The sequence below is a fragment of the Dermacentor albipictus genome, chromosome 1, assembly GCF_038994185.2.
Source record: "Dermacentor albipictus isolate Rhodes 1998 colony chromosome 1, USDA_Dalb.pri_finalv2, whole genome shotgun sequence".
NCBI lineage: Eukaryota > Metazoa > Arthropoda > Arachnida > Ixodida > Ixodidae > Dermacentor > Dermacentor albipictus.
This window is the reverse complement of record NC_091821.1, coordinates 7,462,201-7,488,230: the sequence shown is the minus strand read 5'-3', so window position 1 is coordinate 7,488,230 and position 26,030 is coordinate 7,462,201. Positions and strand designations below refer to the sequence as shown.

At 45.4% G+C, this 26,030-nt stretch overlaps 1 protein-coding gene across 2 annotated transcripts in view; it reads left to right on the top strand.

Moving 5' to 3' along the window:
• Positions 1 to 26,030, top strand: part of LOC135917082 (uncharacterized) — a 73,545-nt gene that overhangs the window by 4,251 nt on the left and 43,264 nt on the right. For both annotated transcript variants that reach the window (XM_070531964.1, XM_070531966.1), the window contains exons 2-6: positions 60 to 153; positions 3,995 to 4,108; positions 9,794 to 9,878; positions 11,955 to 12,022; positions 24,806 to 24,862. In XM_070531964.1, the coding sequence (XP_070388065.1) occupies positions 60 to 153; positions 3,995 to 4,108; positions 9,794 to 9,878; positions 11,955 to 12,022; positions 24,806 to 24,862 (418 nt within the window). The remainder of the gene's footprint in view (positions 1 to 59; positions 154 to 3,994; positions 4,109 to 9,793; positions 9,879 to 11,954; positions 12,023 to 24,805; positions 24,863 to 26,030) is intronic.

The following is a 26,030-nucleotide window of genomic DNA, read 5'->3' as shown; positions in this document are numbered from 1 at the left end:
TGGTCTGTGTAGTAACAAGTTTTTTTACCCTGTCTTACCAGTATTTTTTTCTTCTTTAGGGAGATAAACAGTGGTGAAAAGGCCATATGGAAGGCAGATGGCAACACTATATATATATGGAAACTGGAAAAATCAGCTTGCTCCACACATTCGGTCTGTATACTTCAATATTTGACTGTTCTGGCACTTCAACTTCTGTAGTGCTGTATTTTTCAATTTTTACAGTAGGCATTGAGTCGCGAAGTTTGGCTAACCTGCACTGAATGCTGTACATAAGTGATCGCACTTGTGTAAAGTGGTCAAACAGGTGCATCAAGCACGAAGAGCTGTTTTGGCTCTATGCTATCTGAATCACAGCCGAGAAAGGGGTAATCACTCGATCATTACCACGTCTCACCAGCATCAAAGCATGCATACCTGGTAATCGACAAAGTAGCACATGCACACCATACGCATGCTCGTGGCACTCTGCATGTGTATGCAAAGCCCACTGCTCAACAGCACAAGGCAAATATTATTTGGTCTGCACAGTAAGCAGTGACAGATTTCACGAACATTAACTTCACTCTTACTATAATGTGATTTGTATAGAAGGGCCTTAATAGTATGCTTGCCTTGTTTAAAAGTTGGTTGAGGGATTATACAAGTTGTGTAATTAGACACAAAGGTCACTGGGTGGTGGGGCCTTTGTCAGATGAAGTGCATCTGCCTTTAGTTTATTCATCCCTGACATTGTACAGTCGATCCCGGATATATCAAACTCGAAGGGGATCGCGAAATAGTTCGATATATTGATAATTTGAAATATAAAATATGCATGTCAAAAGCGTCTCTAACAACTCCACACATCTCAGGGCAGTTTCCCGATGTCGTGACTAACGGGAGGGAATTTAGCGATGTGTGCCTTCAAGGCGCGTAAAAAAACAAAAACACGGTGTTATGACAAGAGTACTTTATTTCGGAAGAGCAAAATTCCGATTTCTCTCTTTGGGGTTATGTGAAGGATTGTGCTTACATGACCAAGACAGACGTCAGATTAGCTCAAGACAAGGATAATGGATGTCTGCTGTATAGAATTCGAACGTTGGTGATCAAGAACGCCACTGAAGATGTGCTAAAGCGGGCTCAGTACTGCCCAGCTGCAGAAGGACACCTGTTCGAAGAAGCCCTCTAAGCAGCAGCTGGTGTTCAATGGCACTTACACATTCACAGATAACCAGAGCCACTGAAATCTGATGGTTTTCTTTTTCTGTTGTTTTTTGTGTAGACGTCCCAATTCTCAAATCAGCTCATTTAGAAGCAGTACATTTATTTTCTTTTGCTGCCATGGGTGATAATGTTCAAGTGAAGAGGAACACTTTTATTTTTTGCCACGAGCTAGCTTTTGCCGCAGTTATACATTGACATGAAGTCTAAAACCGTCACTTTAATTTGGTTTTGGTCTGAAGCAAGTTTCTGGTGCGAAATATAGCTGCGTGTGCACTCTCTCGATGCGGTGTGAGCAGAGCCAGGATTTTTAAACATTCTATGCCTATTACATTGCTTTCTGCATTTTGTGCATAGTCAGAGCGGTGCTTCGGCCGCATTATCAAGGGGCTTTTGTTATCAATGTGATCAGTCGGCCTTGAGATACGGATAATAAGTGTGACATAGAAATTAGAGGAAGGAATAGCTGCGAAGCCATGAAACCTGCTGATGGTGCTCCTTCTGTATCATTATCAAGGTGATGCGCTGTCTCTTTCTTCAGGTTTAAGACAGGCAAAGCAGTTGCTTTCAGTCAGCTTATTTGAGGGCACTGCTTTATGATGCAGGTGGGTGCACAGTCACATGGTATTTGTTATAATTGTGGGGTTCCTTTACCACCCGGGAAAAAAATGGTACGCAATTAGTATGTCGCTGAAAATACCACAGTTAGGTGTCCCTTGGCTGTGCCTGCAAATGCCTCATTCACACTTTCATAATTAAAACATTACTTCTCAAGTTAGATAATTGATTGCAATAACTTAATTAAACCTCATTAACGAAAAATTAGTGGCGGCTACTCCACTGTTCTGGAAACTATACGCATTAGGTTTTCCTCGAGTAACGCAATTGCTCTTTTTTGAAGACCTAGTGCATGATAGTAGGGACACCCTTTATAATTCAACTAAATCACCGAAATAAAGCCAAGCCGGATTCACTGCAAATAAGAATCAACAGCAGTCATGCGCAGCAGCCCTTATACTCGCACCCACAATAAAAAAAAAGAGAGAGAGAGAGAGAGAGAGAGGCTGCATTTTCTTCCGAAAGAGCTGTATTAGCGATAGTGAAGTACTATATGACAATTCCACAAAGGAATATTACGCCAGCAAGAGACGCCAGATGCTTGGCGTCTGGCGAAGACTCGGGCTGTGAAAGTGAACTGTCTCCTACTACGAAGTGTTGTAAATACCCATATAACGTCGTCACTTCAGTGAGCAATTCTTCGAGGTCATACGAAGTTTCTTCAATTACAACTGGTATTGGGTGAAGGAATATAGTGCACCAGGGTGTCTACCAACCGGGAAAACCGGAAATTCTCAGGGGATTTTTAGTAGTCAGGGAAAACTCAGGGAATTGGGGCCTCTATCAGGGAAAATTAGCGGCAATTTTACTGAAAGGGTCGAAAGTCTCAGTAATGCTGGCTCGAGTAACAGACAGGAATCGTAATGAATCGTTTTTGACGCCCTGTCGTCGGCTGGAGGAGTTGCTAGTGTACAGTCAAGGACTGACTTTCCGGATTCCCGATAATTTGGACGGCTTCGCGGCACCGTCACGTACCCCATAGAGTCAACGTATCAGAACGTGTGAAATTTCCGATGTAAGAACTCTTCGCCGTCCGATTTTCCGGACGTTTTGCCGTGACGGCAGGTCCGAAACGGCAATAATCAAAGGCACCACGGCTGCCGTTTTGATTACTTCGCCACCTCGAACCGGCACTCTCGCACGCAGATCCGCTGGCAGCCGTTGCCACCACTGCAGCAACGCTAGGCCTAGCTGCTTCGACGTTCGCTATGAAACTTCTTGCCGTTGGGTGCCGAGTTTTTTATTGAAAGAATTAGCTGCTGTCAGTAATGGCATGGACTCCGCCTTTGTGATCCTCGCGATTGACCTAGAAAATGCCGGTTCTTGAAAGTCAGCTTCGCCTCTGTAAAGAAATGTTACTTGGTGAAGCATACACAGAGGTATTGCAGTGAAGCATAACAAGCATGGGAAGGGGCTATTGTCACGGAACACAGTATGTATTCCTTAATTATACACGCGTGCACCCGGTATTTCCTGTCACATTACGAGCACCGATATGTCTAATATGTGTAGCGACAGGCCTTCAGAGCGTTTTCGAACATGCCTGTGGCTGTTCGAAAAGACACCACAAGCGCTTGTGGTGTCTTCTTGTCTCGTCTCTTGTCTACATTTTGCGCTGTTAATAGCAGGGTGGTGCAGAGGTAGAATGTTTGCTTCCCATGCAAAAGACCAGGGTTCGAATCTCAGCAAGGTGTAGTGTTTTTTTCTTTTCTTTTAATACTTCACGCTTTGATGTTTATATTATTTATACTGCTGCTTAATACTTGCTTCCGTTGCTATGTAAGGCAAGAAAGAGTGAAGCATAACATGGAGGAATAACAGCAAAATTAAACTTTTTAACATCGAAAGATCATTTTTGCAGCGCCACCTCACGGGAATGAACAAAACTATCCCAACCAAAGCAAATGAATTAAGCTGAACTTGATCACTAGTGCTGAATCTTGAATAAATGTGGCCATAGTGCCTAGTCAATGTTTGCTGCTATATTCTGTATATCATTCGCAACGTCGTCTGAATCTTTACTGAATATTTGGGCACTCAACTGGCACAAGAGCTGTGCCCTACTACCCTGCCATGATTCCCCAAAATGTTCAGGTTTTATGCAAGCAAATATAGTCGTAGTTTTGTTTGAAGTGCTCACTTACCAAAAGGTGTGTTCATTTTGGTACAGGTGCCAGAACGGGAGTACTTATTACGAGTCTCCTACATGGAAATCTACAACGAAAATATTCTAGACCTCTTGGACAATGGTGACGAAAAGCACCTGCAGATTAGAGACAATGTGGTCAGTGACTCGTTTGCATTTGCAATACTTTGCTTTGGTATTTATTTGTCACTGTGATAGACTTGCAACTGTTTTGTCTGCAGGCAATCAACTTGTTCACTGTTGTGGCTTGTGAGCTTGTATATACAGAGCAATCCAAAAGTAAAGAAAAAGTAAAAAAAAAAAACGGGAAGAACGCAGAAAGTAGCAAGGTGCAATTTTTGCAGAAATGCAAAGAAAGATGTGGGATTGTCTTTATAACTCAATATCTTATAGCCAGAGTAGTTGCATTTGCCACTGACAGGTTGTACTAGGCCTTGTTAGCTGTGCCAAAGGTGCAAGAACTATTTGTTTTTCTGGAACAAAAGGACCGTGCACATGTGTTGAAGTAGGTGGATAGAAAGCTGTACCGTTTTGATCTAAACAATAATGCACCCACGCCAGTGATATTCACGACTATTGTCGAAAGCAACTGTTAGCTCTCTTATCTTTGTGAGCAGGTCCGATGTTAAGCAGTGCTGACGGGGTTGTTCAAATAGACTCGCACTGATCCTACAAATGTAGTGTAGTCATCATATGGTTTGTTTTGGCCCTAGCTGATTGTTCTAATCCTTTTTTATTTTTATTTTTGTTGTTTTACCCCAAGAAAGATGGTGATAGAATTATCTGCCAGTGCATGTGCTTGTAGCACATCTATATTACGTCAGTCATCTGTTATTGGCGCAATAGAATAAAACATGCACTGTGTATAGAAAGAAACAACATGAATTCGATTGTGAGCTTACTCCTGTGTTTGCAGTGAAATAGCTTGACAAAATGCTGTTGTCTATTGTGGTTATGCACTTCTCGTAACAGACTAGCCAGACACATTTGCACACTGGAATCGCCTGATAACAATGGAAGCGAGATTGCCACCATTCATGCTTATTGTGACATACATTATATGAACTGATTATTGTAGCGCATTGTCGAAGGTGTATTGGTATTGAGCTGCCATCGTCGGCTGACTCTCGCAAGTAGGTTGCCAGCCCCTGTCAACACGGCAAAAGCCCATTTTATGCGCCCGATTTCGACAAAAATTGCCGCTAATTTTGTCCACTGTAGCCAATAGTCCGTTGTAGTGCGGTCTGTAAAAGCGAACCTCGTTGCATTGATAAAATAGGCAGACCAAACTAAGGTTGAAAAATGGTCCATTATATCCGAAAGTCTGTTGTACGCAGGTCCGTTGTAATCAGCGTAGACTATATGAAGGCTATGCGAAGGCTGAGTGTCTGAGCTGGGTCCTCCTTCATCATGGATGCAAAGCATTCAGCAACGTTTGCTATGGGCTCAACGAAAGCGATAGTAGTACGACGAAATAAGTGCCGATGTTCATGGCTGAAATTCATCACGAGGAGAGCCGAAAGTCCACCTCAAAGCATAATGAGACTGCAGGCTGCACATACACCATGAGTCAGCATAAGAGAGGAATTGCCCTCTGCAACAGCTTCGCCATCACGCAGGTCGTAGCATACTACAGCTACCAGGACAATTGCGTGTGGTGGTAAAGTTACACTGTCAGCATAAACCTGAAGTGCGTTACGTCGGCAATTGTCGCGGCTGTTCGTTGCTCTTTTTGTCGAAAAAGTCACTGTGTGCTACCGGAGGTTTATAATGGCACCATACTCTCGCAGAAAGTCGACGCTCAATATGAGTTCCCGAGAACATATAAGGCAGCTAGCTGGCTGGAAACATACACCTACAAATTTGTACTCTGACCGTGCACATGCCCAATGGTGTTACGATATGCCCGCCAGCAGTACGAATTTGCGTTCCAGACCAAGGCGTGATAACTTGCTAGTTTTCCGCACAAAATAGAGTAGTCGGCACCCGTGTCCGATAAAGCACTAATGTGGCGGCCGTCGAGCACAACAGGTATGTCTAGCTACAGACTCTCGCTAGACTTACCTGTTGTGCTCGGCGGCCGCCATGTACCTGCGGAAAGAGTGGCATACTCTGCTGGTTCAGGTATTCTTCAATTGCCCTAGGTCTTTCGCCATATCTGAGCCTTGGTGAATCCGTGGCAAAACCTTGCAGTCCGAGGCGGCGGTACGGGCACTTGCGGTATACGTGACCGGCTTCTCCACAGTGATAGCACAGAGGCCTTCTGTCTGAGGTACGCCAGACGACAGATTTCCTTTCAAGCAGGCACCAATCCTTCATACGTTGGATCAGTTGCACTGATGGGAGTGGCGGGACCTATGACGCGCGGCGTAAGACGTGGCGGCGACGAAATGGGTTGGAGCAGGGACAGGGACTCGCCCCAAAACTTATGCATACGACGGCTGCTGCAACTGTGCTGTCCTAGGCGCTGCATTGCTGCTTGGAACGGGACCTTGGATCACTTGCTGCACTTCATTCCTCACAAGGGCAGAAATGGAACCCAGCGTGGGCTGAGGCAGGCAGCTGGGCTGTTGAAACTCATCACGCACCACACAGCGGATAAGGTCTCGGAGAACATCCACGTTTCCAAAGGCAACTGTGTCCGTCAGTGCTGGGCTGTTGAAACTCATCACGCACCACAGAGCGGATAAAGTCTCTGAGAACGTCCACGTTTCCAAAGGCAACCGTGTCCGTCAGTGAAGCAGCGTTCGCGTGCCTGTCATACGGAGCTGAGCGCTGGTCCGAAGGTGAAGTTGCGTTCGATTGCCTTTCATAGAGAGCTGAGCGCTGGTGTAACATCTTATTCCATCGTGGCAGCTTCAGTTAAGAATTCAGCCACGGTCTTCGGCGGGCTTTGAACAAGGCCAGCAAATAGCTGTTCCTTAACTCCCCGCATTAGATGATGTAGCTTCTTTTCCTCAGACATGGTTGGGTCCACCCTACAGAAGAGATGAGTCATATCCTCGACGTACCACGTCACGCTCCCGTTCGGCAGATGAATGCGGGATTGGAGTGCCCGTTGGGCTTGTTCGCGGCGATCAGCATTGGTTTAGGTCTCCAGCAAGGCACGACAGAACTCGAACCACGATTTGATGAGCCCTTATCGGTTCTCGTACCAAGTGCGGGCACCATCCTCCAAGCTGAAGTAGACATTCCTCAACTTCGCCGTGTCGCTCCGTTCGTTTATCTCGGCAACGCGCACAAACTGGACTAGCCAGTCTTCTACATCCTCGAAGATATCCCCGTGGAACACTTTCGGCACTTGGAGATTCTGCAGCAGGAACTGAGCTGCCATTGTGGCCGTACCTTGCCTAATGGTCGATAGGGACATCGACGTTTCTTCCATATCGGTTCGTGGGGGCGTCGATGTTGTTGTGGAGAGATGATCAAGCTCCAGAGGCAATCCTCGGATTCTCCTGCTTGCCCAGTGAACAGGTGTGTTCACTAGTAGAGGGCTGGTACTCCTGCTACCAGGAGGGGTTTGTGGCATCGGATGAACTGTGCCCAGCACCTCCACCAGTTTTGTCACGAAAAGACAATGGAAGATGTACCCAACGTCGGCGAGGCAGACAGTTGTACAAGATGGGGCGCAATAACTCAAGCCAGCGTCCTCAGCTTCTACTTCTTCAGTGCCCGCTTCTTGCCGAGCGCACGTTCTAGTCCCAACTTCTTTCTCGGCGCTGGCTCGCGACACCTAGCAGCAATATACATGCATAAACAGTAACACTGGAGATGAATTGCAACAAATGACCGAGGCCCTTAACTGAGAAAGCGCAAGAGTGGGGTTGAAGATTAATATACCGATGACGAAGGTAATGTACAATAGCCTGGCAAGGAAACAAGAATTCATGATTGCCAGTCAGCCTCTGCTGTCTGTACAGGAGTATGTTTATCTAACTAAACTACTCGCACCCTGACCATGAGAAGAAAATATACAGAATAAAAATTGGTTGGAGTGCGTATGGTAGGCATTACCAGATCCTGGCTGGCAGCTTTCCACCATCGTTGAAAAGAGAAGTGTACAATCGTTGCATTCTACTGATGCTAACATTTGGGGCAGAAACTTGGAAGTTAAAAACAAGTTAAGGACTGCGCAAATGGCAATGGAACGAAAAATGTTAGGCATAACGTTGGGACATAAAGAGAGCGGTGTGAATCGGAGAGCAAACGGAGATAGCCAATATTCTTGTTGACATTAAGAGAAAATGATGGAGCTGGGCAGGCCATGTAGTGCATAGGGTAGGTAACCTGGGGACCCTTAGTTGCAGAATGGGTGCCAAGAAAAGGGAGATGTGCTGTCGAGAATGGCAGAAAATAAGGGGGGGGGGATGAAATGAGAAAATTTGCAGACACAAGTTGGAATCTGCTAGTGCAAGACAGCAATAATTGGAGATCGCTTGGAGAGGCCTTTGTCCTGCAGTGGGCATAAATATAGGCTGATGATGATTATAGAAAAAGAGAAGGGGGGAGATAAATTAGGACTGCGGCTGGTTAGCAAGCTGCCGCCTGGTAAAAAGCGAGTGGAAGCGACTCTACTGACACTGCCCGGTTGCCTTTTTCCTGGTATTTTTTAATCCAAGGTTCCAATATATGTGGAGTTCGGTGCAAAAACTTTTCGAGATAGATGAGAAACGAATGGGTTGAAACCACAGCCAGAAAAAAAATTTCTGCTCAACCTATATTTCTAGATATCGGAGTTACAGTTAATGAGGGTTTACTGTATTCACAAAGTGTCACAGCATGTCGCTATCAGCTTCACTATTACTGTCAATAGCTCTGGTAATCCGTAAACAATAAGGGGTTTATGAACAAACTAAAGCTTTATTAACCCTTTGAGGGTCAATGATGTAAATATGCGGCGTCGCGAACAAGTCCAAAAATAGTCGATGGCGTATATTTATGGTGCCGTCTGTACATTTAAAAAGCACGGCAATTTTCAAACTTTTTCTTTTCTGTCATGTGCTGGCACTATGTGGGAATACAGGGAATTTCTTTCGCGCGCCTCCCTCTCTCGGTTTTCATTGCATGGTTTGTTTTAGAGTTAGTTTGCTCCCGCGCATTGGTGCGCGCGCGCAGGTGGCGGTTTGGTTTTTGTTCCGCAGGCGATTTCGGCTTCTTGCGCTCTCAAAACTGATGGCTATCTCATTACTAATTGCTCAAAGGGCGACCACCTGTTTCTCGCTCGTTTAGTGCTCACAGGGGTGCGCATAGGAAGGATGCCGCCATGCATGCGTTCCTGATGCTTCCTTTTTTTTTTACACTCGCGAAAACTAATTGCCTTTGGTTGGCGATAAGGTGAAGATTAGCAGAAGTTTGTCACACGTTTTGCTTTTTTGATGGGCACACAACCACACAGTTTTCTTGAGTGTGTGCACCTACGCAGTTCATTATGCTATGGATGTACATACTATTAGTGTAAGAGCAGGAACATTTTAGTCTTGAGGAATATTCTCGTGTTCGCATTTTCAAAGCCTTGAACTATGTTATAAGAATGCATGAAATTTTTAATTCTTATAAGTTTATTTCCTTTTTTGTTGTTATTCATGAATGAAGAGTACATATATGCCAACGCAAAATATATTTTTCTCACTTTACGGCCACCCTAGAAAAATTACGGTAAATTTTTTTCGAAATAAGTCCCTAGAAGAATTGGAATCTGCAATAAAAAAAAAGATCGACTCTGGGCGGTCACATATGGCGAAAAAAATCAACCCTCAAAGGGTTAACCCCACCATGTATACAGCCTTAGTACAACTTGCTTCAATGCTTTCTTGGCTCACTTAGGATGGCCAGCCTGTCATTGTGGATTTGACTGAAGTTCCTGTTGGCTCCAAGGAAGAAATTGAGTCTGCAATGAACAATGGCGAACGTAAGTCTCTTGTCATGCATTTCACATGTAAAGAAAATTATTGTGCAGCCTTGCTGGCCATTAAACATCATGCTGTCATAGCATTGATGATAGCATATATCTTTCCACTATGGTTGATATTGCATTCACACGAGCTTTCTTATAGTTTTAATTCGCATGGATATGCTTACCTGCCAACCCTGCAGATTGTATTTACACAGCCGTAAATCGCCAGAGAGACTTCCTCAACTATACCCTGAAACAAAAATAATTTAGGCTTCAGCACAGCTGCATTGTAATTGTCGTTATGTGCTAGGTAGCTAATTGAAGTGAGATTTCAAACTAAGCCAGTTGTGTTGAGGAGAGTGGGTGAGGCAGAGGTTTAGTCTACGTTGCATAATGGCTGGTTTTCTTAAGTCAGCTTTGCTTTTATGCAGCCATGTTGTGCAGTGACACATTAAAAGTGTAAAGGGGCCACTGTCGCTTGACATAGTATGGGTTCCTTGATCATAAATGCATGCGCGTGGCACTTCTGGTCACTGTAGGAGCACAGAGACTTCTAATCACTATACTGAGGGCCGTTTCTGATTTTTCTGTGGCCCTGAAAAAAGAAAATTGCAGTGGAACCCATCTCATGATGAATATCGACAATAATACGTTCAGCAATGAAGCAAATTATTGACACACCACAAAGACGCGTCTTGTACGAAGCATGTATGCAGCCGGGTTCCACTCTCATGCTTCCCTCTGGGCACGTTGGGTCATTCAGCGGCACCACCTCAAAGACCATGCGTGGAACTTGTGTGAATATACATTAAGAGAAGCTTAATGTATATGGCTGGTTTTCTTAAGTCAGCTTTGCTTTTATGCAGCCACGTTGTGCAGTGACACATTAAAAGTGTAAAGGGGCCACTGTCGCTTGACATAGTATGGGTTCCTTGATCATAAATGCATGCGCGTGGCACTTCTGGTCACTGTAGGAGCACAGAGACTTCTAATCACTGTACTGAGGGCCGTTTCTGATTTTGCTGTGGCCCTGAAAAAAGAAAATTGCAGCGGAACCCATCTCATGATGAATATCGACAATAATACGTTCAGCAATGAAGCAAATTATTGACACACCACAAAGACGCGTCTTGTACGAAGCATGTATGCAGCCGGGTTCCACTCTCATGCTTCCCTCTGGGCACGTTGGGTCATTCAGCGGCACCACCTCAAAGACCGTGCGTGGAACTTGTGTGAATATACATTAAGAGAAGCTTAATGTATATGGCTGGTTTTCTTAAGTCAGCTTTGCTTTTATGCAGCCACGTTGTGCAGTGACACATTAAAAGTGTAAAGGGGCCACTGTCGCTTGACATAGTATGGGTTCCTTGATCATAAATGCATGCGCGTGGCACTTCTGGTCACTGTAGGAGCACAGAGACTTCTAATCACTGTACTGAGGGCCGTTTCTGATTTTGCTGTGGCCCTGAAAAAAGAAAATTGCAGCGGAACCCATCTCATGATGAATGTCGACAATAATACGTTCAGCAATGAAGCAAATTATCGACACACCACAAAGACGCGTCTTGTACGAACATGTATGCAGCCGGGTTCCACTCTCATGCTTCCCTCTGGGCACGTTCGGTCATTCAGCGGCACCACCTCAAAGACTGTGCGTGGAACTTGTGTGAATATACATTAGAGAAGCTTGTCTGAATTTGTATGACGCACGTTCAATTCTGTCTAAGCACTGGAGAAATCTTAAATGTGTTGTTTTTCTGCCATTGTAGAGTGGCACATAGTTACCCAAGCTGCGTCAAAGAGGTTCATTGAAAAAGCGGCACATAGGCAGTGTCACATACCCAGCGACTCAAGGTTGTCCGGCCGTGGGTTTCGAACCCAGTTCCCTCAGCTCTACTCATTAGACCATGGGCTTCCCAAAACCCAAGTTGGTTGGAAAGTGGTTAGAGATACAGATAGACAAACAGGCCCCCAAAAGTAGGTGAAGTACCCTAAGAATGCTAAGAGCAAATCTGAATGCTGAGTGCCCCTGTTGGCAGTTATGAAAATGCAAATCTTTCTGCTAATATCCTCCAATTTTATTTCTTGCAGGTCGTCGCCACGGGGCCAACACTAAAGCAAATCAGAGGAGTTCCCGGTCCCATTCAATATTCAGAATGGTTAGTTAGTAGCCTAAAATTGTAATCAGTATGCAGTACCTCAAAATTCTGGTGACTTAAGCTGGAACTGCATGGCGCGTTTTTTGTTCGCAAAAGCACGACGCGCGGCGAACGCCCGCACCACCACTGACTCGACAGCAGCCGCCTAAGCACGGCGGGCGGGCGCAGGTCGTGTCACATTTGCTGGGTGTTCCACCGAGATGTGCAGAGGGCAGCACCATCTGGTGGCGTTAAGGGAACTAAAGCCTGACGTATAGCGTGACGTGGTACTTGTGCTGCGCTCTCATTGGTGGACGTGGGAGCGGCAACGCGACGTGGCGCGTTCTTTTCCACTCCCAACAGTACTATGCAGCTGTGCAATTTCTTTGGGCACGTTCATCAAAACGACGCCCGAGCGCCTCCGCTGCGCGTCAATCGCGCCATGCGGTTCCAGCTTAAGGATATTACAGTGGCATGTTGTTACTTTCTAGCTTCATTTGTAGTGCATGTTGCCACCATAGGTTGTTGTCATAGGCCAGGGGTGGGCAACTATTTCTCCTTGGGGGCTGCACGAGAAATTAACTTAATTGGAGGGCCAGATCCATCGGCTGAACTAAATTCTGCACTACTTTTATTGTTTTGACTGCTGCTGCCGGTAGAAGTATGCTGCGATGAGACTATGGAAATTTGAATAGGTATAATGAAAACACCTGTGAAGCCCTTTTGCCAACAATAAAAATGTTTTTTCAACATTACTAATCAACCAACAGTCACATAAATAATGATGAAAAGTGTGAATTACAAAGAAATTAAACTAACTTTATGTAAACCATATGCTTGCAATTGTGGTTCCTTGTACAGCAAAAACCCTCCCTGTTTTTCTGTAATTTGTTGATTAGGTAGTAGCTTATTTCTATGTGAACATTTCTTATCAGTCACCACTTCAGCAGCGGGTTTGATGGCGGCCTGCACTTTGCCCATATGGGCTGTGGGCCATTGTTATAGTAGGTCCTCAATAGTGACCATCACATATATCCTAACTCCTTCCTTGCCACTGAGGAAAGAGTTAGAGAGCTTAAAGAAACCATCGTGGTAACAATTACTTACTACTTGAAATGTGTACTCGTTTTCACTGCATTCATGTTTTACCATCTTACTTCAAGATGTATGTGTTGCAAAACATGCTGTTATACATAAAATTGCAGCCTAACTGTTGGTGTTCTGAATGGAAGTACAGCAGAAATAATTGCTTGAAATGTTTTTGAGAATTCTTGCATGAAACTGCAAGGAAGGCTTTTAAGTGTAAATGAGAAATAATTTGCCATTTTAATAAAAGCACTGATAGCGACAGAAAATCAGAAATATACAGAATATGTGCGTTTTTCCTGGTTTCCGTGGCAAAAATTTATTCGGATTTGTTGGCATGAGAATTAGCCTTAGAGTGCTCATGCTATATATTGACACGTGTACTTGTCTTTATCGGGCGACAAGTTTTGTCGCCTAACAAATGTTATCGCACAGCGCGGGACGCGCCTGCATGTATCCGAAGTTTCTGGAAAGTTATCGATGCTTCTATCCGCTGTCTGTTGTCGCCGAACGTTGTGTTATCTGATTTCATCGCTTGACACGAATGGTGTAGAACATTTTAGAAGGCATGTGGGTCCCAACGTTTAATCTGGAACATTCGATGATTGCTGTATAAAAGCCGACGCGCTTGACCCGCTGATCAGATTTACGACGATCGCCGACTGTGTTCGCCGCTCTCGTTTTGCTTTAAGTGTAGCCTGTTTTGTGGGCACAGGTTCGCCCAATAAAAGCTAGTTTTTGCCTTTCACAGTATTGCTACTGTGTTCTCTGAGGTCACGACCACGTGACAATATGCAGCAAAACCACGGCTTTGAAATGTGAAAACAGGTGTGAACCTATTGGTAACGAGAGTGTTTGTTTTGACTCCTTGTAATAGGTGCCTGGTTCAATTTCTGTATTCTTTAGGCTCTTCAAGCAAGGGTTGTCAAGATGGGGAAGATCTGCTAACCTCCTAATTCTCAGTTATCATGTTTGATCAGCTTTTTTCTGTAAACAAGATTAATAGTCGTGCACCTTGAACTTGAGCCCGCCACTTTTCCTAATATACATAAATGATTTACCATTAAACGTAACATCTAGCATACGTACGGTATGTTCGCGGATGACTGTGTGATATATCGTACTATTACTTCCACCGCTGACCAATCTTCTCTTCAAAGTGATCTTAATGCAGTCCAGGACTGGTGTAACGAGTGGCTAATGGAACTTAACCCGCGCAAGTGTATATATCTGTCCATTTACCCTCGCCGTAATTCTCTCCTATTTCCTTATGTAATATCTGAAGTTCCGGTAGAACTAGTTCATTCGTACAAGTATTTAGGAGTAACACTTTCGAGCGATCTTTCCTGGAATCCTCATGTTACTAACCTAATATCATCCGTGAACAGGACGTTAGGACTTCTAAAACGCCATCTACATCATGCTCCTCAACATGTAAAATTGTTAGCCTACAAATCATTTGTCAGGTCAAAACTAGAATTTGCATCGCCTGTTTGGAATCCTCATCAGGCATACCTAATTAATGATCTTGAATCTGTACAAAATCGCGCCGCTCGTTTCATCCACTCGTCATATTCCTTTGACATCAGCGTTTCCTCCTTAAAAACTGCATCCGCATTATCCCCCTTATTGCTCCGTCGTCGCATTGCCAGCCTATCTTTATTTCACAAATTCTTTCATAGCCCTATGTGCAGCGCACCTTATATCCTTCCTCCTACACGCATATTTCACCGCACCAGCCAAGCTACAGGTTGCCCGTCCACGCTCACGCACTGTCACGTTTTCAAATTTCTTTTTTCCTCGCACAGCTGCAGACTGGAATGGCCTTTCTAACGACATTGCTGACATTATGTGCCCATCTAAGTTCATCGAAAATGGAAAAAACTTCCTGTTATTGTGACTATGTATTTTTATTCTTGCCACCCCTTATGCAACGCTCCATTTATTGGAGCCTTTAAGGTAATAAAATGAAATGTAAATGAAATGAAATGACACTGGAGCCTTCGTATGCTTTCTGCTGCATTTCCAGTAATAACAACACTTGCTCAGGTTGTGCTTAAACATTAAGAGGTTAGGCTGCTAGTCAAGCTTGTGAAAGGTTAGTCTGCGATTTCACTTGTATGAGTGAACTCCACATGATCAAAAGGATTTCCCATAATATTGTTACGTGTAGAAAGACACAGACGAAAGAGGCTATTTACAGGCTATTTACACTGGACTGGAGCCAGAGCGCCAGGCTGACATTCACTTGCGCCAAGGGCACAGACCCACTTCGTCGTCGTTCTCGTGGCGGCTCGTCTCTCGGGTATCTACTGATAATATCGTAATACAGTCGAACACGGATATATCGAACTCGAAGGGGATCGTGAATTAATTCGATATAAAAAATACAGGCCCAGAGACTTTACCTGTGGCGGACGATGACCTACCGATCGGCGCATTCAAGAATGACAACTATTTCCGCACACGACGACACAACGTAATGCTATATTTGCATGAAAAAAAAATCGCTTATGTTGGTCTGCTTCTTCACATTGCAAATGAAATTAAAGACGCCAACCTCGATCTTATCGAAGCTGTTCAGGTGTGAAAGCCCGGTTCCTTCCATGTCGCCACCACTTCAGCGGCGGAGTACGAGCGTGTAGCCGCGCCCTCGTCCGGACGATCTTCGTCGCCACTCGAGCTGTTAGCCTGGGTCCCTCCGACTGCAGCTACAATGTCCTTGTCAGCGAGGCTCGCAACAGCCTGAACATTGCTGTCAACGTTCACAAAATCGTCAGCAGACACTTCGGCTGGAACGGCAGCCGGGAAAAGGGACGACAACTCGCGAAACGCGTCGTCCATGCACTTGTCGCCGTCTTCGCAGGTTTCGGGAAGTTTGGCCGTCACGAGGCCTGCCTTCCGGAAGCAGTTGGCCACAGTATCCTGCTTCACATCTCTCCAGGCGCCCGTCATCATTTGAATGGCCCCCAGCAGGTCAACCTATATATCCAATGGCGGGTAAAAATATTGTTCGATATAAACGTACGAATTTCTATACTTTTACACATTATTTTCAAGGGGATAATTTACGAGTTCGATACAGACAATAATTCGATATATGTGGGTTCGATATATCCGTGTTCGATTGTACTACCTCCCAGCGGCAAAAGCGCCGTCACGGTGCTTTTAAATATCCAAGGAACGTGGAGAGTTGTAGGGCTTCAGTCGGGTGACGTGGACAATGTCACTGGTTGTCACACTGGAGGACGTAGTGGGCGTGGCTAGAACAATTTCATAGGTGACATCGGTCACTTGGCGGAGCACGCGATATGGGCCGGTATAACAGGAAAGCAGTTTTTCACAAAGGCCAACTTTACACGATGATAACCAAAGCAACACTAGGGTGCCGGGCGCAAAATGGACATCACGGTGACGGAGGTCGTAGCGTCGCTTCTGTTTGTCTTGAGAGACTTGTAGAGGAATGCGCACAAGTTGATGAGCATGGTCAGCACGGGCGATTGCATCACGGGCATAAGCGCTAGTTGAAGCTGTGGTGGACGGAAGCACGGTGTCTAGTAGTAGCATCGGTTCGCGGCCATGCAAGAGGTAAAACGGGGAAAAGCTGGCAGTTTCGAGACGGGAAGAGTTGTATGCAAAGGTAATGTAGGGAAGAGCCCGGTCCCAGTCACGGTGGTCGTCTGAAACGTATTTGGATAGCATATCTGTAAGGGTGCGGTTCAAACGCTCAGTAAGGTCGTTCATTTGAGGGTGGTAGGAGGTAGTAAATTTGTGCTGAATGGAGCAGGCCGCCCGCATGATGTTGTCAATGACTTTCGCCAAAAACGTACGGCCACGGTCTATTAGCAGCTGACGTGGAGCACCATGCATCAAAATGATATCATGTAGAAGGAAGTCCGCAACGTCAGTTGCGCAACTGGTCGGAAGAGCGCGGTTTACAGCGTAGCGGATCGCGTAGTCAGCTGCGACTGCAACCCACTTGTTTCCTGATGTAGATCCGGAAATGGGCCAAGAAGGTCTAAGCCAACACAATAGAAGGGCTTGGCAGGGATGTCAAGCGGCTGCAGGTAACCAGCGGGGGGCTGGGAAGGCTTCTTGCGTTGTTGGCAAAGTTCACAAGCGGCGTCGTAATGTCGTACTGAACGGGCAAGGCCCGGCCAGAAAAAACGGCGACGTACACGGTCATAGGTTCGAGATACGCCAAGGTGTCCTGCCGTTGGTGCGTCGTGGAGCTCTTCTAGAACGGTTGAGTGGAGATGTTTAGGTACGACTAGTAGGAACTTGGAGCCCTCCGGATGAAGGTTACGACGGTACAGAGTACCGTCGCGGAGGACGAAGAGGCGTATAGTGGCGTCGGTTGGAGAGTGTTCAAAACGGTCGATGAGTCCTCTGATGTTGGCGTCATGACGTTGCTCGTCGGCGAAATGAAGCAGCTGTGACACAGAGTATACACAAGCAGCACTGGTAATATTGGAGGAGTCAGGGTCGTGAACAGGGTAACGTGACAGGCTGTCAGCGTCTTGGTGCAGGCTGCCAGACTTGTAGACTACAGAATACGAAAATTCCTGTAGTCTCAAAGCCCATCGACCAAGCCGGTCTGTAGGATCTTTTAGGCATGAGAGCCAGCAGAGAGCATGATGGTCAGTGACTACGGAAAAAGGGCGACCGTAGAGGTGAGGACTGAACTTCGCAACCGCCCAGACTACAGCAAGGCATTCTCGTTGCGTAATGGAATAGTTGCGCTCCGATGGTGTGAGGAGGCGGCTTGCATAAGCAATAATGCGATCCTGGCCACGGTGACGCTGGGCTAAGACGGCCCCTATGCCATGACCGCTGGCATCTGTACACAATTCTGTAGGGGCATCAGGGTCGAAGTGGGCGAGAATGGGTGTTGAGGACAGAAGAGTGATGAGACGAGAGAAGGCGGCGGCTTCTGCAGTACCCCACGAGAATTGTACGCCTTTCTTCAAAAGATTAGTGTGGTGTCTAGCAATTGCCGCAAAATCTTGAACACAACGACGAAAGTACAAGCATAGCTCGACCAAACTTAGAACGTCTGCGGCTGTCTTCGGAACCGGAAAGTCTCGGACAACGCGAGTTTTGTCTTGATCAGGCTGTACTCCGGAAGAATCAACGAGGTGGCCCAGAACAGTAATTTGGCAGTGACTGTAACAACATTTCGAGGAGTTAAGTTGCAGCTTCGCCTTTTGAAATACATCAAGTATAGTTGTTAGACGCTCAAGGTGAGTGTCGAACGTGGGCGAGAAGACGATGACGTCGTCGAGGTAGCAGAGACAAGTGGACCATTTGAAACCACGGAGCAACGAGTCCATCATACGCTCAAAGGTGGCGGAGCGTTGCATAATCCAAATGGCATTACTTTAAATTGGTATAGGCCATCAGGTGTGCTGAACCCGGTTTTTTCTCTGTCCATATCGTCAACAGCAATCTGCCAGTATCCAGAACGAAGATCGATAGAAGAGAAATAGGGGGGAGTATGGTGGGGAGTACCTGATGGTACTCCCCACCAGTATGCTCGCCACTGGCATCTTTTATCTGGGCGGCACCCCACGCGTGTGGTACCAAATGCATGACGACGAGATAAACAGTTGGGACAGTTTCAAAGAAAAGCTACGAGAACTGTTCGGCGACCCCATTGGCCGCAAGGTTGCCGCGAGAAAGGCTCTTGAGTCTCGTGTTCAGAAATCTACAGAGCCGTACGTTTCATACATCTTCGATGTCTTGGCTCTATGTCGCATAGCTGACGATGCTATGTCTGAATCAGATAAAGTGTCCCATGTTCTAAAAGGCATTACCGACGACGCTTTCAATTTGGTTGTTTTCGGCAACGTCTCGACAATCGACGCCATCATTAAAGAATGCCGTCGCCTTGAACAAGCCAAGAGCCGCCGTATCACGCACCACATCACGCGGCTACACAACACCGCTGCTACGTCGACATGTGAGGGTCGACCGCGTCAGGCCACCACCTGTGACGATGTCACCCGTATTGTTCGCCACGAGCTCGAGGCTGCCTGTTCGCCAACTTTCTCCACGACGCCTCCCGATCCGCCAGCAACCACGATTGCCATGGTTCAGGCCATAGTCAGGCAGGAATTTGAGAACATGGGTCTGAACTCTGTGTGTTCAACATCTACACCCATTATCCCCCAGTTCTCTACCGGCCCTCCTTGTCCCCGACAGTCCTTTTCTACCACATCTCGCCGCAACCCATCCGAATGGAGTACCTCTGATGATAGACCAATCTGCTTCCACTGCTGTCGCATCGGCCACGCACTCGTCACTGCCGCAACCGATGGCCACCGCCTCCTCGGACATACGCCGCCATTTATATCTCGCACCTCCACCAGAGTGTTACATATAGAGACACAGACGAAAGAGGCTATTTACAGGTTATTTACACTGGACTGGAGCCAGAGCGCCAGGCCGACATTCACTCACGCCAAGGGCACAGACCCACTTCGTCGTTCTCGCGGCGGCTTGTCTCTTGGGTATCTACCGATAATATCGTAATAATAAGCTGTACCTATGCTTTCAAAGTGTTGAAAAAGAAATCCAATGTGAAAATCATTTGCAGTCAATATTAGATGAACGTAAAAAAAATTGCAGCTGAAAAAAAATTGCAACGTAAAAAAATTGCACCTGAAAGGTGAAGTATGTATTACAATATTAAATTATTAGTTAGTCATACAAAGTAAGGAGAGTAGTTTTTTTTACTGTATAAACTTGTAAACATTCGCTTACTAACTGGATTAACAAGCATGGTGTCAAGTGAGCACAGGCAAACATGAACACATCTCACTCAGTGACCGCAGACACTCGCTGTCAAAACGTTGGTGTGAGTAGAGCAGCAGCAGCAGCGAGTGAATCAACCTTCTTGCTTCCTCTCGCTTCAACGCCAACTAAGCGGCCAGAACACAGCACACAAGAAGCTATCAGCCGTCGCAGTGCCTAGACTCTGTACCCATCGCAGATCGCTTGCAAGGTAGAGCCTGCTTGACTGCACCATATGCAGCTGCTGCCAATGTTCAATCAGGTTTGATTCCACACAGCACCAAAAAAATGTTAAAGGATTTTTTCTCTCTGTCATTGGAGAGCAGCACATACCCAGTGACTCAGTTTGGTGTCGTGAAGAGGTTCATCGAAGAGCGTCATGTATGAAGTGGCCCCACATTGGTCCAACAGTTGGTTTCGAACCTGGGTTAATTTGGTACAGCAGCCCCATGTGCTAGACCATGGAATGCCCATTGACTAAAGTTGGCAGGAAAGATATTAGATACAGACAAACGAACATACATCAAAGTGGATGACCTTAAAAAGAAAAGCTAATTGCATTAATATGCACTATACAACCAATTGTGCAATGAAAACAGGTGAAAGTGTTAGCGGAAGTGCCAAGAGCTGCGTTTCTTCACTAAGCAGTGACAGCAATGTGCACCTAGGTGTGCATTGCAGTCAAGACATGAATAAGCTAGCACTGACATGGAAAGAGCTAAGTGAAGCCAAAAAAAATAAAGGAGTAAAGGAAAGGAACAAAAGACAAACAAGAAAAATCTGTGCTTTTTCCTAATCAAATTGGTCGCATATTGCTGCCAATGTTTTATGCAACTAATACTGCACGAAAAAATTAAAGTATTGTTGTGCTTGATAATGCTCTAGCTGTTGCCATCCCTGCTGCATTTTACTGCAAGAATGGTTAAAAGCTGGGCCTTCTGTGTGTGCGTGCACTTTTTTTTCACAGAGCACTACAGCAAACACATTTAAAAGCGTCCATACTTTCTTCCCCCATAGCAAGCAACGTTACAAAGGCTAGAGAAACTCCTCTTCTTGCATTAACAACCAAGAAGACAGAATGAAGCAGTTAATTAGAACCATTTGGCACAAAGTGAACCCTGCCATAGTTGGCTTAAGCAGTGAAAATGGCAGCTAATAGACATGCAAAATTAAAAAGACGAGAAAGGACAGGGCGAGGCGGGACGAAGAAAGGTACTGAGAAGTGCAAAAAAGAAAAGGAATGTCACTAGGCATCCGGAAGGGAGGAAGCACTAGAAGTGAGTGTGACAGAAACTGCAATCTTGTGTACCAGCTGCAAAAGCATGGCACGCATGTCATTGCTAACGATAAATGCAGGATAAGAGGCCGGTGAAATGTCAGTGATGTATGAGACGTCACACAGTTGGGCGACAATGTGCGCAGTGCAGACGTGGTGAAGTAATGTCTCGTCCTCACACACCATAGCACACGAGCAAAGGTTTGTATTGCAAAGGTTAAAACGGTTGAGGTAGTATAGGAAATGGCCAGTAAAGAGGTGTTCAAGAGGCCGATTGGGAGGGAACCAACTCGGGCTTTCATGGACACTTCGTATCCATTGATTTAAACTGGTACCCTTCCCTTCATGCTGCCATTAATGGTGCCATTGGTTATGTGAAATTTTGTAGAGGCGTGTTCGAAATGATTTTGCAGATAAAAGGCTTTCCATGAGCATCTCAATAGTTCCCGTGGAAGAAGCAGAGCAGAGGTAGTTCCGTGTTGGCGAACTCAGTGCCTACCATGCCCCTGTGTCCCGGGACATGTGGTGCCCTCCGAGCGCCTGGGAGTGGAGCGCTTGCTTGATCAGTCGAACTCCTGCGTTTGTGACTTGAAGGCTTTAGAGGGTGACCTGCAGCGATAGGCAATATGTGTAGATATGTAGTAAGACCGTGGCGTACAAGGTGTTAACGTACACGAGTGCTTCAGGGAAGATGGTTACCTCAGCGCTATATGCGCTGGTTGCTTTCATCACCCGAAACTTCAGTATGCTAGTCAAGTTACGAAATTGGTCGAACATGACAAAGGCTGCGCCCGCCGCGGTGCTAGTAAGGGCACTGTTCATTCATAAATGATACACAGGAGTGCAAGATATCTGGCTGGCCTGAGCAGGAGTCAGTCTGACAAACCGGAAATGGAACTTCTTCTAAGGGTGGTCCAAAAACGGGTCACAAGGGAAATCTATTAGGCCTAGATGGAATGTGTCCTGGCCATAGCGTGTCACCTGACAAAAGGTGAACAGTGAGAAACACGGTGCCAATCTGTCCAGCTCCACTGTGAGCAGAGGGCAGTTGGCCAGGGCATGAAGTGCCGATGTTTTAGTGGTATGATGTGCACCTGTCAACGCAACAAGGATGGATCATTGCACAGACAGTACACGGGTGGTGAGATGCATCATGGAGAAAGGGGGCACCAAATGGGGAGGCATATAGAATTGCTAGCAGCTTGACTCGTTTGTATAAACAACAGATAATTGCAGGATTGAGCATGTAATGCAGTCGAGTGAAATTTAGTATGATTGTGTAACCAACGCCTTGGCTTTATTCTTCATATAATCAACATGAGCATGAAAATTGAGTTTGTTTTCAAAGACCACGTCAAGTAGTTTAATATTGTTTTTGTGTTTTAGAAAGGTGCCATCCCACCTAATGGACAGGTGCCGCTCTGAAGTACCAATGTGGCCATTGTTGAAGAAGACAAAAAAAATTGTTTTGGATAACTCATTTTGAACCCCCGCCCCTCTATGTTTCGCAACGTTAGGCGCCTCGTGTGCGAAGGGAGGTGGCATGCTTCCTCCCAGCTTTGCTCCCTTTCGCACGGGCAAGATTGAGTTGTGATCATTGGCTCCCCTTGCACGCTTTCACTTGCACATACAACGTGGGGCACGCAACTGTGTTATGACCCGTGGACTTTATAAGAAACAACACGGCAAAGGCAGAAATGTGCCTGGAGTGTCCGTATACATAATTGTTATCACAATAAAAAAAGAAAGGTGTACAATAGGACTTGGTAAACATTGTAATCAAACATTGCGAGTTACTATTATTGCTTGAAGATCTTCCTAGGGCAGGCCAAAAATGGGCGTTTTCGATGGGAAATGATGTTCAACGCATTTGCTGTCCCCCTAAGCTCTGCCGAGACAGACGCTGCCACTAATGGGTTCGCTATTGGGGCCACCACAGGGGTCAGGCACATGCATGCTGACCGGTCAAGGTTGGATTATCTGGTGAAGGCCGATTTCAGGATTGATATAAAAATGCATGGGCACCGGCCGTAACCTTCGCTCATGATCGAATTAATCAAAAAATCTGATTAACCAGAGTTGAAATAACTGAAGTCTATTCTATTGGTATATGTCACAGGACATGAAGTCTCGTACTTATACGTTTCAAAAATATGACAGTAATCGGAGATCAAAAACAACTGCACTGCAAATGGCGCAGAATGAGACTCCTGGAACCACACTTTGTGTAGCTTCTCCAGCATTGCTTGCCGAGTATTAAACTGAGTATTTTAGTAGCCATGGCAGAAGCAAAGAAATGTCCTAAAGCAATGGTGCAAGAGGGTGAACCGCTTCCTCGTGCCCAGGTTCTTTCCACTTGCCTCAACCAGTATCCACAAGCACCATTACCCTTTCATCTCGCATGTTAGAGCCACTGCCTTGCAACTACTGCCTCCAACGCTTCTTTTTTTTTGCCGCAGAATTCGTTTTTCTCGTCAAATATCTTGTAGACTTACATCACACAGAAGCTACGTCATCGCCCTGCATGGTTCAACACAGGACAGCATACACACTATATAGAGTCAACATTTATCTACAGTACTAGCCTTAGGTTTACCAGCTGCTGGCTCTGTTCTCTATGAAATCATGCCACAAAACTACAACTACTGCTTAAATATCCTCACTGAAATGCATATATAAGCCTTCAAGTGCACCCTCCTTTAAAAGTTGAATTCATTTCTTTGCATCTTTATGCTGTTTTAAAGCAAATAGCTTTCCTGGTTTCCTTAATTGTTTTCGTACTTCAATGGGTGCATTCGTCATCGAACACTAACTCTTGAGACACACAACGGTTAAGATGCTGTGGTCAGTGGTGATGCTACGCGACATTTCTCCGTCGCTAATTATTTTTTTGCCTTGTCCTTGCGCTCAAAATGTGCTCTTCTTCCATGGGTAATACGTATTTCGATGCCATGCATTTGCAAACCTATTCGTCACTACTTTCACTGTTTCTATAGCACTCAGTGGCCGCAGCTTCTGCGGTAAACTATTTTGGTTCAGAAATCTGTTTCCCCCCTTTTTTTCTGCCTTGTTGCATTGTGCTTTTCAGAGGCTGTCCTGTGCACATCAAATTTCATGGAAATCCCTGCGCAGTTTCCGCTTCTGGCGAGTGAACATCCGCATGAAGTTGAAGCAACATTGCATGCGACGTCGCATTGCTTGCAGCTGGAATGCCTCCTTCTAGGAGGAGAGCAGTGAGGCTCTTGTTCAAGTTTTCAGCTGTTTTTCAGCTTACTTTTGCATCCAGTCGAACATCAACATATGCAGTTATCAGATATGCTGGAGTAGTAAACCTAAAGTGTTTCCCACTGATATTAGCAAGTAATGAATGTACACTTACACCAAATATTATAAGGGAAGTATTTTTGTGTTGGATACGGTGTCATTATAAAGAAGTTTGACTGTAATAGTTTACGGCCACTGTTGTCGATGCATGATCTGTGCACTGTGATTGTCTCTCTGCAATATCCAAACCTGATAAAGGACCTCCTAAAGCGACGGGAGCTGAGTTTGCAGTTAGAGGGTTCATAAAAAGCACACATTTTGTTGTTACCATGCAAGTTTGCCTGCACTGCACGATCTAAAATTTTTCTATTTTTCTCATCCAGGTGATTGAAAGCAGTCTCAAGGATGGAACAGATGGTGCCGTCGCCATTGGCCAGTTGGTGAGCGATCTTATTCTTTTCCCTCAGAATGCAAAAAATACAAGTGCGGCTTTGCCAATGTGATGCTACACATTTTTTCTTTTAACTGATGTAAAAATATGAGCAGATACTTTGTCGTCGTATAATGATGGTTACTCCTTATTAGTATGAAACATTAGATCAGACGGGAAGAAAAAACTGTTGAGAAGTATGTGTGCAGCTGCTTCATAAACAAATTAAAACCATATTTCACTGTTCTGTAAAGGCATTTACAAGGTAAATTTAATGTCAAGTGTGTGTCAGTACCAAAGCATACCTGCCAACTCTCCCAAATTTTACGTAATGTTTGTGAATTTAGGCTCGTTTTACAATCTTAACGAATGCTACATGAAGTCTTAAGAAAAATAATTTGTTCACAAAACTTTTCGCTTGCTGGTCTCCGTACCTTCCATTGGGAGTCTTCTGATGGCGAAAGAACGAGAGTGGCACTTGGTTCAAGTGAGGTTATATAGACACTTTCCTGAATCAGACGAAATCGGCAACAGGGATGTTGCTAAAAACGTCAGTTACTTGTAAATATTGTCACGTGGTAGTGACGGTGAAGGAAGAAGCAATACGGTGGAATACAAAACTAGCTTTTATTGGGCGAACCTGTGCCCACAAAACAGGCTACACTTATAGCACAACGATAGCGGCGAACACGGTCGGCGATCGTCGGGAATCTGATCAGCGGGTCAAGCGCGTCGGCTTTTATAGATCAGTCGTGGAATGTTCCAGATTAACCGATGGGACCCGCGTGCCTTCCGCAAAGTTCTACACTATTCGCGTCGCGCATACATGCAATCAGATTACACAAGTTGCGTTGAAAGACAGTGGAGGGAACCATCGATAACTTTCCAGAAACTTCTTTTACGTGCAGGCGCGTCCTGCGCTGCACGATAACATTTGTTAGGCGGCTAAACGTGGTCGCCCAATAAAGATAAGTACACGTGTCAATATGTTGCGTGTCAGTCCTTGCTGTTCCAACTTTGCTGCATCTATAGGTAAATCATTGTTAATAAAACGCATACATTCCACAAGAAGCATTTTCTCAGGGCACACTGAGTGCTACTACCAATGTTACTGGTAATATGGTATAATATTGGTGTTATCAATGTCATGTTCATGGCTTCTTTAATTTCGGTTCACA